At 47.5% G+C, this 14,292-nt stretch overlaps 1 protein-coding gene across 1 annotated transcript in view; it reads left to right on the top strand.

Annotated features, from left to right (window-relative positions):
* The window catches only part of LOC311121138 (formin-2-like), a gene marked incomplete at both ends in the record, with an annotated part of 282,930 nt that overhangs the window by 249,034 nt on the left and 19,604 nt on the right, over positions 1 to 14,292 (top strand). Inside the window, one exon of the mRNA XM_084195663.1 lies at positions 11,452 to 11,544. Within this exon, the coding sequence (XP_084051789.1) occupies positions 11,452 to 11,544 (93 nt within the window). The remainder of the gene's footprint in view (positions 1 to 11,451; positions 11,545 to 14,292) is intronic.

Below are 14,292 nucleotides of genomic sequence, written 5' to 3' on the forward strand. Positions count from 1 at the left end.
TTTGGAGGGAGTTGAAAGTCTGTGTTGCCCAGCGACAGCCCCAAAACATCACTGCTCTAGAGGAGATCTGCATGGAGGAATGGGCCAAAATACCAGCAACAGTGTGTGAAAACCTTGTGAAGACTTACAGAAAACGTTTGACCTGTGTCATTGCCAACAAAGGGTATATAACAAAGTATTGAGAAACGTTTGTCATTGACCAAATACTTATTTTCCACCAGAATTTGCAAATAAATTCATTAAAAGTCCTACAATGTGATTTTCTGGATTTTTTTTCCTCATTTTGTCTGTCATAGTTGACGTGTACCTATGATGAAAATTACAGGCCTCTCTCATCTTTTTAAGTGGGAGAACTTGCACAATTGGTGGCTGACTAAATACTTTTTTTCCCCACTGTAGGTCCTCTACCCCCCCTACCTCTCCTAGGTCCTCTACCCCCCTACCTCTCCCAGGTCCTCTACCTCTCCTAGGTCCTCTACCTCCCCACCTCTCCTAGGTCCTCTACCTCCCCACCTCTCCTAGGTCCTCTACCCCCCCTACCTCTCCTATGTCCTCTACCCCCCCCCCCTCTCCTAGGTCCTCTACCCCCTACCTCTCCTAGGTCCTCTACCCCCCTACCTCTCCTAGGTCCTCTACACCCCTCCCTCTCCTAGGTCCTCTACCCCCCTACCCCCCTACCAGGTCCTCTACCCCCCCTACCTCTCCTAGGTCCTCTACCCCCCTACCTCTCCTAGGTCCTCTACCCCCCTACCTCTCCTAGGTCCTCTACCCCCCTACCTCTCCTAGGTCCTCTACCTCCCTACCTCTCCTAGGTCCTCTACCTCTCCTAGGTCTTCTACCCCCCTACCTCTCCTAGGTCCTCTACCCCCCTACCTCTCCTAGGGCCTCTACCCCCCTACCTCTCCTAGGACCTCTACCTCCCTACCTCTCCTAGATCCTCTACCCCCCCTACCTCTCCTAGGTCCTCTACCCCCCTACCTCTCCCAGGTCCTCTACCCCCTACCTCTCCTAGGTCCTCTACCTCCCCACCTCTCCTAGGTCCTCTACCTCCCCACCTCTCCTAGGTCCTCTACCTCCCCACCTCTCCTAGGTCCTCTACCCCCCCTACCTCTCCTAGGTCCTCTACCCCCCCCCCCCTCTCCTAGGTCCTCTACCCCCTACCTCTCCTAGGTCCTCTACCCCCTACCTCTCCTAGGTCCTCTACCCCCTACCTCTCCTAGGTCCTCTACCTCCCCACCTCTCCTAGGTCCTCTACCTCCCCACCTCTCCTAGGTCCTCTACCTCCCCACCTCTCCTAGGTCCTCTACCTCCCCACCTCTCCTAGGTCCTCTACCCCCCCTACCTCTCCTAGGTCCTCTACCCCCCCCCCCCCCCCTCCTAGGTCCTCTACCCCCTAGCTCTCCTAGGTCCTCTACCTCCCTACCTCTCCTAGGTCCTCTACCCCCTACCTCTCCTAGGCCCTCTACCTCCCTACCTCTCCTAGGTCCTCTAACACCCTACCTCTCCTAGGTCCTCTACCCCCCCTACCTCTCCTAGGTCCTCTACCCCCCCTACCTCTCCTAGGTCCTCTACCCCCCCCCCTCTCCTAGGCCCTCTACCTCCCTACCTCTCCTAGGTCCTCTACCCCCCTACCTCTCCTAGGTCCTCTACCCCCCTACCTCTCCTAGGTCCTCTACCCCCCCACCTCTCCTAGGTCCTCTACCCCCCCTACCTCTCCTAGGTCCTCTACCCCCCCTACCTCTCCTAGGTCCTCTACCCCCCCCTCTCCTAGGCCCTCTACCTCCCTACCTCTCCTAGGCCCTCTACCCCCCTACCTCTCCTAGGCCCTCTACCCCCCTACCCCCCTACCTCTCCTAGGCCCTCTACCTCCCTACCTCTCCTAGGTCCTCTACCCCCCTACCTCTCCTAGGTCCTCTACCCCCCTACCTCTCCTAGGTCCTCTACCCCCCTCCCTCTCCTAGGTCCTCTACCCCCCTCCCTCTCCTAGGCCCTCTACCCCCCTCCCTCTCCTAGGCCCTCTACCCCCCTATCTCTGAGGTCCTCTACCCCCCTCCTTCTCCTAGGCCCTCTACCCCCCTACCTCCTTATCTCTCCTTGCCCCTCTGCCTCCCTGGTGTTCCAGAACACTGCTTCTAATGCCAGCCAGGCCAGGGAGAGAGATGCCCAAAGAGTTGAACCAGGCTTGTTTGTGTAGTGTAGAGCTCTCTGAAAAGCCCACTCCTACACCATGTCTCTGTGTTTCTCTGTAGGCCCTCTCTGTTTGACCATTGCCTTGTACTCATGATTGCTCATCATAAAGGGGTTGCTTGAATTATTACTCTAATTATCCAGGGAGCTTCAGACATAATTGCGACAACGACTCCACTTCCATGTGTAAATATTGATGTAAAGTAGTCTACAGAGAACAAGGCTTTGAACACAGAATGTAAACTAGAAGTTATTTCCTGAAGGTCAAGCATTTAGAAGGCTGGAAGTTGTTAACGCATTGGAAATGGTAAGCAGATCTTTCTCTCTTTTTCGAGATCACTGTTGCTCGCTCGCTCTCTCTCTGTAACTCTCCCGCTCACTCGCTCTCTCTCTCTCTCTCTCTCTCTCTCTCTCTCTCTCTCTCTCCCTATCTCTGTCTCTCTCTCTCTCTCTCTCTCTCTCTCTCTGTCTCTCTCCCTATCTCTGTCTCTCTCTCTCTCTCTCTCTCTCTCTCACCCTTTCTGTTAACCATTTTCTGTTTTTAAAAAATTCTCACCCTCTTCCCGCTACACATTTTTTAATTCCTGGACTGTTCCCATCCGCACATCTGTCTTATCAATCAACCAGATTAAACCTGACCCGTCTACAAAGCACTGAGGTCACTGCTGTCAGAGAGCCCCCCTCACAGGCCAGTGAGAGGTCAGGGCAGCGGCCTATTTCAGAGGGCAGGGCAGCAGCCTATTTCAGAGGGCAGGACAGCGGCCTATTTCAGAGGGCAGGGCAGCAGCCTATTTCAGAGGGCAGACAGCAGTCTATTTCAGAGGGCAGGGCAGCAGCCTATTTCAGAGGGCAGGGCAGCAGCCTATTTCAGAGGGCAGGACAGCAGCCTATTTCAGAGGGCAGCAGCCTATTTCAGAGGGCAGCAGCCTATTTCAGAGGGCAGGGCAGCAGCCTATTTCAGAGGGCAGGGCAGCAGCCTATTTCAGAGGGCAGGGCAGCAGCCTATTTCAGAGGGCAGGGCAGCAGCCTATTTCAGAGGGCAGGGCAGCAGCCTATTTCAGAGGGCAGGGCAGCAGCCTATTTCAGAGGGCAGGGCAGCAGCCTATTTCAGAGGGCAAAACCATATCAGAATCATTTGGAGTAATTGGCTTGGGCCAACTTCTCTCTGACTCTCTTTGTTCTTTGATGTGGTTCCAAGCAGCTCATTAAAGGATGAGATGAGGAAGCAGGAGAGAGTTGTGTTCCAAGCAGCTCATTAAAGGATGAGATGAGGAAGCAGGAGAGAGTTGTGTTCCAAGCAGCTCATTAAAGGATGAGATGAGGAAGCAGGAGAGAGTTGTGTTCCAAGCAGCTCATTAAAGGATGAGATGAGGAAGCAGGAGAGAGTTGTGTTCCAAGCAGCTCATTAAAGGATGAGATGAGGAAGCAGGAGAGAGTTGTGTTCCAAGCAGCTCATTAAAGGATGAGATGAGGAAGCAGGAGAGAGTTGTGTTCCAAGCAGCTCATTAAAGGATGAGATGAGGAAGCAGGAGAGAGTTGTGTTCCAAGCAGCTCATTAAAGGATGAGATGAGGAAGCAGGAGAGAGTTGTGTTCCAAGCAGCTCATTAAAGGATGAGATGAGGAAGCAGGAGAGAGTTGTGTTCCAAGCAGCTCATTAAAGGATGAGATGAGGAAGCAGGAGAGAGTTGTGTTCCAAGCAGCTCATTAAAGGATGAGATGAGGAAGCAGGAGAGAGTTGTGTTCCAAGCAGCTCATTAAAGGATGAGATGAGGAAGCAGGAGAGAGTTGTGTTCCAAGCAGCTCATTAAAGGATGAGATGAGGAAGCAGGAGAGAGTTGTGTTCCAAGCAGCTCATTAAAGGATGAGATGAGGAAGCAGGAGAGAGTTGTGTTCCAAGCAGCTCATTAAAGGATGAGATGAGGAAGCAGGAGAGAGTTGTGTTCCAAGCAGCTCATTAAAGGATGAGATGAGGAAGCAGGAGAGAGTTGTCTAAACACATCCTAGTTCCTGCCCTGTGAACCCTGAGCTCTGACTGCTTGGCTGTATCCCAAATGGCACCCTATTCCCTGTATAAAACTAGTGCACTAAATAGGGAATAGGACCCATTTGGGACGCAGCCCTTGGCACCGTGGGAGAGGGAGAGCAGCCATGGTAGATGCAGCCTTTAACACAGTGGGAGAGGGAGAGCAGCCATGGTAGATGCAGTCTTTGGCACCGTGGGAGAGGGAGAGCAGCCATGGTAGATGCAGCCTTTGGCACCGTGGGAGAAGGAGAGCAGCCATGGTAGATGCAGCCTTTGGCACCGTGGGAGAGGGAGATCAGCCATGGTAGATGCAGCCTTTGGCACCGTGGGAGAAGGAGAGCAGCCATGGTAGATGCAGCCCTTGGCACTGTGGGAGAGGGAGAGCAGCCATGGTAGATGCAGCCTTTAACACAGTGGGAGAGGGAGAGCAGTAGATGGTAGATGCAGCCTTTGGCACCGTGGGAGAGGGAGAGCAGCCATGGTAGATGCAGCCCTTGGCACCGTGGGAGAGGGAGAGCAGTAGATGGTAGATGCAGCCTTTGGCACCGTGGGAGAAGGAGAGCAGTAGATGGCAGATGCCAAAATGGGCACCATGCTTAACTCAATTTAGTTAGCTCTTATTAGAGAGAATATCAGGTTGTGACTAGATGTTTTGAGTGGACTTCATTCACCTATGAGTCGCAGTAGCCTGCTATACCTTTAAAAGTTCTACATTTTACTGTGATCTTCTACTAATGAGGAGCAGTTGATCACAGGCAGCTATCGCTCTGTCAGGATTGAGACAATGTTTATTTCTCCCTGTCCTCCGACCTCAACCGGAGAGACCGTTTGCACTTTAATTACGGGGGTCCCCGTGGTCATTTGAATTTCAAATGGTTCTTCCTATGGGGATGCTGTGGTGCAGTGTGTGATCGACGCAGCAGAGATCAGTGCTGAACCCTAATCACTATGCTGTGGTGCAGTGTGTGATCGACGCAGCAGAGAGCAGTGCTGAACCCTAATCACTATGCTGTGGTGCAGTGTGTGATCGACGCAGCAGAGATCAGTGCTGAACCCTAATCACTATGCTGTGGTCCAGTGTGTGATCGACGCAGCAGAGATCAGTGCTGAACCCTAATCACTATGCTGTGGTGCAGTGTGTGATCGACGCAGCAGAGAACAGTGCTGAACCCTAATCACTATGCTGTGGTGCAGTGTGTGATCGACGCAGCAGAGATCAGTGCTGAACCCTAATCACTATGCTGTGGTGCAGTGTGTGATCGACGCAGCAGAGATCAGTGCTGAACCCTAATCACTATGCTGTGGTGCAGTGTGTGATCGACGCAGCAGAGATCAGTGCTGAACCCTAATCACTATGCTGTGGTGCAGTGTGTGATCGACGCAGCAGAGATCAGTGCTGAACCCTAATCACTATGCTGAAAGATGGTGATGACGGAAAAGGGCGACATCTTACGAGTTCCAACCCAACGTGGCCATTTAGTGACTTGTATAGTTTTTTATCTTTAATATTTATACTAAACTCAGCAAAAAAAAAGAAACGTCCCTTTTTCAGGACCCTGTCTTTCAAAGATAATTCGTAAAAATCCAAATAACTTCACACAGATCTTCATTGTAAAGGGTTTAAACACTGTTTCCCATGCTTGTTCAATGAACCATAAACAATTAATGAACATGCACCTGTGGATCGGTCGTTAAGACACTTAACAGCTTACAGACGGTAGGCAATTAAGGTCACAGTTATGAAATGAAAACTTAGGACACTAAAGAGGCCTTTCTACTGACTCTGAAAAACACCAAAAGAAAGATGCCCAGGGTCCCTGCTCATCTGCGTGAACGTGCCTTAGGCATGCTGCAAGGAGGCATTGCAATGTCCGTACTGTGAGACGCCTAAGACAGCGCTACAGGGAGACAGGACGGACAGCTGATCGTCCTCGCAGTGGCTGACCACGTGTAACAACACCTGCACAGGATCGGGACATCCGAACATCACACCTGCGGGACAGGTACAGGATGGCAACAACAACTGCCCGAGTTACACCAGGAACGCACAATCCCTCCATCAGTGCTCAGACTGTCCACAATAGGCTGAGAGAGGGCTTGTAGGCCTGTTGTAAAGGCAGGTCCTCACCAGACATCACCGGCAACTACGTCGCCTATGGGCACAAACCCACCGTCGCTGGACCAGACAGGCAAAAAGTGCTCTTCACTGACGAGTCGCGGTTTTGTATCACCAGGGGTGATGGTCGGATTCGCGTTTATCGTCGAAGGAATGAGCGTTACACCGAGGCCTGTACTCTGGAGTGGGATCGATTTGGAGGTGGAGGGTCCGTCATGGTCTGGGGCGGTGTGTCACAGCATCATCGGACTGAGCTTGTCATTGCAGGCAATCTCAACGCTGTGCGTTACAGGGAAGACATCCTCCTCCCTCATGTGGTACCCTTCCTGCAGGCTCATCCTGACATGACCCTCCTGCATGACAATGCCACCAGCCATACTGCTCGTTCTGTGCGTGATTTCCTGCAAGACAGGAATGTCAGTGTTCTGCCATGGCCAGCGAAGAGCCCGGATCTCAATCCCATTGAGCACGTCTGGGGACCTGTTGGATCGGAGGGTGAGGGCTAGGGCCACTCCCCCCAGAAATGTTCGGGAACTTGCAGGTGCCTTGGTGGAAGAGTTGGGTAACATCTCACAGCAAGAACTGGCAAATCTGGTGCAGTCCATGAGGAGGAGATGCACTGCAGTACTTAATGCAGCTGGTGGCCACACCAGATACTGACTGTTACTTTTGATTTTGACCCCCCCCCCCCCCTTTGTTCAGGGACACTATTCAATTTCTGTTAGTCACGTCTGTGGAACTTGTTCAGTTTGTCTCAGTTGTTGAATCTTATGTTCATACAAATATTTACACATGTTAAGTTTGCTGAAAATAAGCGCAGTTGACAGTGAGAGGACGTTTCACTTTACCCAGCCTTCATGTACATATCTACCTCAAATACCTTATTATTATCTATCCTGATGCCTAGTCACTTTACCCTGCCTTCATGTACATATCTACCTCAAATACCTTATTATTATCTATCCTGATGCCTGGTCACTTTACCCTGCCTTCATGTACATATCTACCTCAAATACCTTATTATTATCTATCCTGATGCCTAGTCACTTTACCCTGCCTTCATGTACATATCTACCTCAAATACCTTATTATTATCTATCCTGATGCCTGGTCACTTTACCCTGCCTTCATGTACATATCTACCTCAAATACCTTATTATTATCTATCCTGAAGCCTAGTCACTTTACCCTGCCTTCATGTACATATCTACCTCAAATACCTTATTATTATCTATCCTGATGCCTAGTCACTTTACCCTGCCTTCATGTACATATCTACCTCAAATACCTTATTATTATATATCCTGATGCCTAGTCACTTTACCCTGCCTTCATGTACATATCTACCTCAAATACCTCGTACTGGTACTCCCTGTATATAACTCAATTCTTGTGTATTTTATCGTATTCCTCGTGTTACTATATGTTACTGTTTTTTTTAAACTGAATCGTTGGGAAAGGTTTGTCAACAAACAATTCACTGTAAAGTCTATACTAGTTGTATTCGATTTGACTTCATTTGCTCTGCTCTGCTCCCCAATGGAAACCATATCAGAGCAGAGCATAGTGCTGTTCTATACGGAACAAAAATATAAACGAAACATGCAACAATTCACTTCAAAGATTTTACTGAGTAACAGTTCATATGAGGAAATCAGTCAAATGAAATAAATTCATTAGGCCCTAATCTATGGATTTTACATGACTGGTCAGGGGCGCAGCCATGGGTGAGCCAGGCCCACCCACTGGGGAGCCAGCCAAGCCAATCAGAATGAGTTTTTCCCCACAAAAGGGCTTTATTACAGACAGAAATACTCCTCAGTTTCATCAGCGGAGTGGGTGGTTGGTCTCAGACGATCCCGCAGGTGAAGAAGCCAGATGTGGAGGTCCTGGGCTGGCGTGGTTGTGAGGCCGGTTGGACATACTGCCAAATTCTCTAAAACAACTTTGAAGGCGGCTTTTGGTAGAGAAATGAACATTCAATTCTCTGGCAACAACTCTGGCGGACATGCCTGCAGTCAGCATGCCAATTGCACGCTCCCTCAACTTGAGACATCTGTGGCATTGTGTTGTGTGACAAAACTGCACATTTTAGTGGCCTTTTATTGTCCCCAGCACAAGGTGCACCTGTGTAATGATCATACTGTTTAATCAGCTTCTTGATATGCCACACCTGTCAGGTGGATGGATAATTTTGGCAAAGGACAAATGCTCACAAACTTTGTGCACAAATTTTGAGATAAATAAGCTTTTTGTGCGTATGGAATATTTCTGGGATCTATTATTTCAGCTCATGAAACACTTTACATGTTGCGTTTATATTTTTGTTCAGTATAGTTCTGTTTGATCTGTGAGTAATCTTGTAACATACTGTCCTCCCCCAAACCCAAACAAGGCATTTCTCCCACCGGAAGACCCCTCTGGTCTGCACCCCCTCAGCCTCCCCCTCAACCTCCTCTCTTTACAGTAAGCCCCCCCTGTTCTGTATCTACAGTACCAGTGAAAAGTTTGGACACACCTACTCATTCCAGGGTTTTTCTTTATTTTTACTATTTTCTACTTTGTAGAATTATAGTGAAGACATCCAAACTATAAAATAACACATATGGAATCATGTAGTAACCAAAAAAGTGTTAAACAAATTAAAATATATTTTCTATTTGAGATTCTTCAAAGTAGCCACACTTTGCCTCGACGACAGCTTTGCACAGTCTTGGCATTCTCTCAACCAGCTTCATGAGGTAGTCACCTGGATTGCATTTCAATTAACAGGTGTGCCTTGTTAAAAGTTAATTTTGTGGAATTTCCTTCTTAATGCGTTTGAGCCATTCAGTTGTGTTGTGACAAGGTACGGGTGGTATACAGAAGATAGCCATATTTGGTAAAAGACCAAGTCCATATTATAAAAAGAACAGCTAAAATAAGCAAAGAGAAACGACAGTCCATTATTACTTTAAGACATGAAGGTCAGTCAATCTGGAACATTTCAGGAACTTTGAAAGTTTCTTCAAGTGCAGTCGCAAAAACCATCAAGCGCTATGATGAAACTGGCTCTCATGAGGACCGCCACAGGAAAGGAAGACCTCTGCTGTAGAGGATAAACCCAATTGAGATGGTTTGGGATGAGTTGGACCGTGGAGTGAAGGAAAAGCAGCCAACAAGTGCTCAGCATATGTGGGAACTCCTTCAAGACTGTTGGAAAAGCATTCCAGGTGAAGCTGGTTGAGAGAATGCCAAGAGTGTGCAAAGCTGTCGTCAAGGCAAAGGGTGGCTACTTTGAAAAATCTATAATCTGAAATCTATATTTTGATTTGTTTAACACTTTTTTGGTTACTACATGGTTCCATATGTGTTATTTCATAGTTTTGATGTCTTCACTATTATTCTACAAAGGAGACAATAGTACAAAATAAATAAAAACCCTGGAATGAGCAGGTGTGGAACTTTTGACTGGTACTGTATATCTTCCTCTTTACAGTAAGCCCCCTCTGTTCTGTATCTATATCTTCCTATCTCTTTACAGTAAGCCCCCTCTGTTCTGTATCTATATCTTCCTCTTTACAGTAAGCCCCCTCTGTTCTGTATCTATATCTTCCTCTTTACAGTAAGCCCCCTCTGTTCTGTATCTATATCTTCCTCTCTTTACAGTAAGCCCCCTCTGTTCTGTATCTATATCTTCCTCTCTTTACAGTAAGCCCCCTCTGTTCTGTATCTATATCTTCCTCTCTTTACAGTAAGCCCCCTCTGTTCTGTATCTATATCTTCCTCTCTTTACAGTAAGCCCCCTCTGTTCTGTATCTATATCTTCCTCTCTTTACAGTAAGCCCCCTCTGTTCTGTATCTATATCTTCCTCTCTTTACAGTAAGCCCCCTCTGTTCTGTATCTATATCTTCCTCTCTTTACAGTAAGCCCCCTCTGTTCTGTATCTATATCTTCCTCTCTTTACAGTAAGCCCCCTCTGTTCTGTATCTATATCTTCCTCTCTTTACAGTAAGCCCCCTCTGTTCTGTATCTATATCTTCCTCTCTTTACAGTAAGCCCCCTCTGTTCTGTATCTATATCTTCCTCTCTTTACAGTAAGCCCCCTCTGTTCTGTATCTATATCTTCCTCTCTTTACAGTAAGCCCCCTCTGTTCTGTATCTATATCTTCCTCTCTTTACAGTAAGCCCCCTCTGTTCTGTATCTATATCTTCCTCTCTTTACAGTAAGTCAAGAGGCTCAGATAGATGCTCGTTAAGGGCTGTGGCTCAGCTGGGTAGCGGGTGTCTCTAACGCTTTCTGCACTTTCTCTCTCTCTCCCGCACGTCTCTGGTCGGGCGACCTTGCAGCGCTGCTCACAGTCAGACAGAACCAGTTCTGTGGGGTTATGCTACAGCAGAGGAGGATATTCGGTTGTTTACGGTACCAAAATAAACGGGTCTGTCCATCCATCCCCCCTCTGTTATATTGGAGGTCTACGGAGGACGCGGTGGTGACTGTGGACTGGGTCTGTATTACAGGGAGACAGTGTCTAGCCTACTGAGATGTGCTCCAGAAAGAACAACGTGGCCCTCCCTGACACAGGCTAAAGGTCAGGTGGAGGGCTGTAATAGTCCAGCTGAGATTTAGATTGGACGCTAACAACTCTGACTCTAATTAATTGTGGCCACTGATTGGTGCGTGACTCTCGGAGCTTCGCGGAAGTTCTAGAATAGATTCCAGGATTCCACAGGAGGCGTCGGTCTTCGTTCAGGGGGAGGGGAGCAGGGGTTACCAGGGGTGACGGGTGAACCGGGTCAGAATGTAATTGAATGATTTTGCCTTAGCAACCCACATGCAGTACCTTGACAGAAACTTCCCGTAGTCACATGTATCAATGAGTAATACAGTTGGTCAGGAAAGGTTAGTTTCACTCTTAAGTAAATGGAACGTTTTAGGGATGTTAGTGGAGGCTTCTGGGTTGATGTGAAGGTTATAGCCATGATGAAATGAGTTTAACTACACTGAATATGACTACTGGTCATGACAAATCTTTTTAATGTGTACATTGCATGGCGACGTTTCTCTTGAAATCAGCCATTGAATTGCCTTTCTGTGGCCATCAGCCGTTTTTCTAAACAGTCATGTTGTCTTCTCATTCCAGCGTGCAACACAGAGGTAGAGAAGGTTTGTAAAGTGTCGTCTGAAGATCACCTGCAGCCCTTCAAAGACAAGATGGAGGATTTCCTCAGCCAAGGTAGGAGAGAACACACTGCTATGGACACACACTGCTATGGACACACACTGCTATGGACACACACTGCTATGGACACACACACTGCTATGGACACACACACTGCTATGGACACACACACTGCTATGGACACACACACTGCTATGGACACACACTGCTATGGACACACACACACACGGACACACACACAGCTACTCAGCTACTGTCTGAGTGATGTAACAGTATGCTAGGAGACAGGAGAGATAGCAGATCCAGGAACAGCTACTGTCTGAGTGATGTAACAGTATGCTAGGAGATAGCAGATCCAGGAACAGCTACTGTCTGAGTAATGTAACAGTATGCTAGAAGACAGGAGATCCAGGAACAGCTACTGTCTGAGTAATGTAACAGTATGCTAGAAGACAGGAGATCCAGGAACAGCTACTGTCTGAGTAATGTAACAGTATGCTAGGAGACAGGAGATCCAGGAACAGCTACTGTCTGAGTAATGTAACAGTATGCTAGGAGATAGCAGATCCAGGAACAGCTACTGTCTGAGTAATGTAACAGTATGCTAGGAGACAGGAGAGATAGCAGATCCAGGAACAGCTACTGTCTGAGTAATGTAACAGTATGCTAGGAGATAGCAGATCCAGGAACAGCTACTGTCTGAGTAATGTAACAGTATGCTAGGAGACAGCAGATCCAGGAACAGCTACTGTCTGAGTAATGTAACAGTATGCTAGGAGACAGGAGAGATAGCAGATCCAGGAACAGCTACTGTCTGAGTAATGTAACAGTATGCTAGGAGACAGGAGATCCAGGAACAGCTACTGTCTGAGTAATGTAACAGTATGCTAGGAGACAGGAGATCCAGGAACAGCTACTGTCTGAGTAATGTAACAGTATGCTAGGAGACAGGAGAGATAGCAGATCCAGGAACAGCTACTGTCTGAGTAATGTAACAGTATGCTAGGAGACAGGAGAGATAGCAGATCCAGGAACAGCTACTGTCTGAGTAATGTAACAGTATGCTAGGAGATAGCAGATCCAGGAACAGCTACTGTCTGAGTGATGTAACAGTATGCTAGGAGACAGGAGATCCAGGAACAGCTACTGTCTGAGTAATGTAACAGTATGCTAGGAGACAGGAGAGATAGCAGATCCAGGAACAGCTACTGTCTGAGTAATGTAACAGTATGCTAGGAGACAGGAGAGATAGCAGATCCAGGAACAGCTACTGTCTGAGTAATGTAACAGTATGCTAGGAGATAGCAGATCCAGGAACAGCTACTGTCTGAGTAATGTAACAGTATGCTAGGAGACAGGAGAGATAGCAGATCCAGGAACAGCTACTGTCTGAGTAATGTAACAGTATGCTAGAAGACAGGAGAGATAGCAGATCCAGGAACAGCTACTGTCTGAGTAATGTAACAGTATGCTAGGAGATAGCAGATCCAGGAACAGCTACTGTCTGAGTAATGTAACAGTATGCTAGGAGATAGCAGATCCAGGAACAGCTACTGTCTGAGTAATGTAACAGTATGCTAGGAGACAGCAGATCCAGGAACAGCTACTGTCTGAGTAATGTAACAGTATGCTAGGAGATAGCAGATCCAGGAACAGCTACTGTCTGAGTAATGTAACAGTATGCTAGGAGACAGCAGATCCAGGAACAGCTACTGTCTGAGTAATGTAACAGTATGCTAGAAGATAACAGATCCAGGAACAGTCTTAATGGGGGATGCTCCAGTGATCAGAGTCAGTCAAAACATATAATGCTCAGGTGAGTCCTGTTATTCCACCTCTAGACACGAGGCCAGTCTGAGCCGGATCACGATCACTCCATTCAACTAGCAGTAACACTATCACACCATTCAACTAGCAGTAACACTATCACACCATTCAACTAGCAGTAACACTATCACACCATTCAACTAGCAGTAACACCATCACTCCATTCAACTAGCAGTAACACCATCACACCATTCAACTAGCAGTAACACTATCACACCATTCAACTAGCAGTAACACCATCACACCATTCAACTAGCAGTAACACCATCACACCATTCAACTAGCAGTAACACTATCACACCATTCAACTAGCAGTAACACTATCACACCATTCAACTAGCAGTAACACCATCACACCATTCAACTAGCAGTAACACCATCACTCCATTCAACTAGCAGTAACACCATCACTCCATTCAACTAGCAGTAACACCATCACTCCATTCAACTAGCAGTAACACCATCACTCCATTCAACTAGCAGTAACACCATCACTCCATTCAACTAGCAGTAACACCATCACTCCATTCAACTAGCAGTAACACCATCACTCCATTCAACTAGCAGTAACACCATCACTCCATTCAACTAGCAGTAACACCATCACTCCATTCAACTAGCAGTAACACCATCACTCCATTCAACTAGCAGTAACACCATCACTCCATTCAACTAGCAGTAACACCATCACTCCATTCAACTAGCAGTAACACCATCACTCCATTCAACTAGCAGTAACACCATCACTCCATTCAACTAGCAGTATCACTATCACACCATTCAACTAGCAGTAACACTACCACACCATTCAACTAGCAATAACACGATCACACCATTCAAATACGCTGAACAAAAATATAAACACAACATGCTACAATTTCAGAGATTTTACTGAGTTACAGTTCATATACTGGGAAATGTTCAGCTTCCAGGAATTGTGTACAGATCCTTGCGACATGGGGCCGTGCATTATCA

The sequence above is a fragment of the Coregonus lavaretus genome (genome assembly GCF_964263955.1).
Source record: "Coregonus lavaretus genome assembly, contig: HAP1_SCAFFOLD_235, whole genome shotgun sequence".
In the NCBI taxonomy this organism is placed as follows: Eukaryota; Metazoa; Chordata; class Actinopteri; order Salmoniformes; family Salmonidae; genus Coregonus; species Coregonus lavaretus.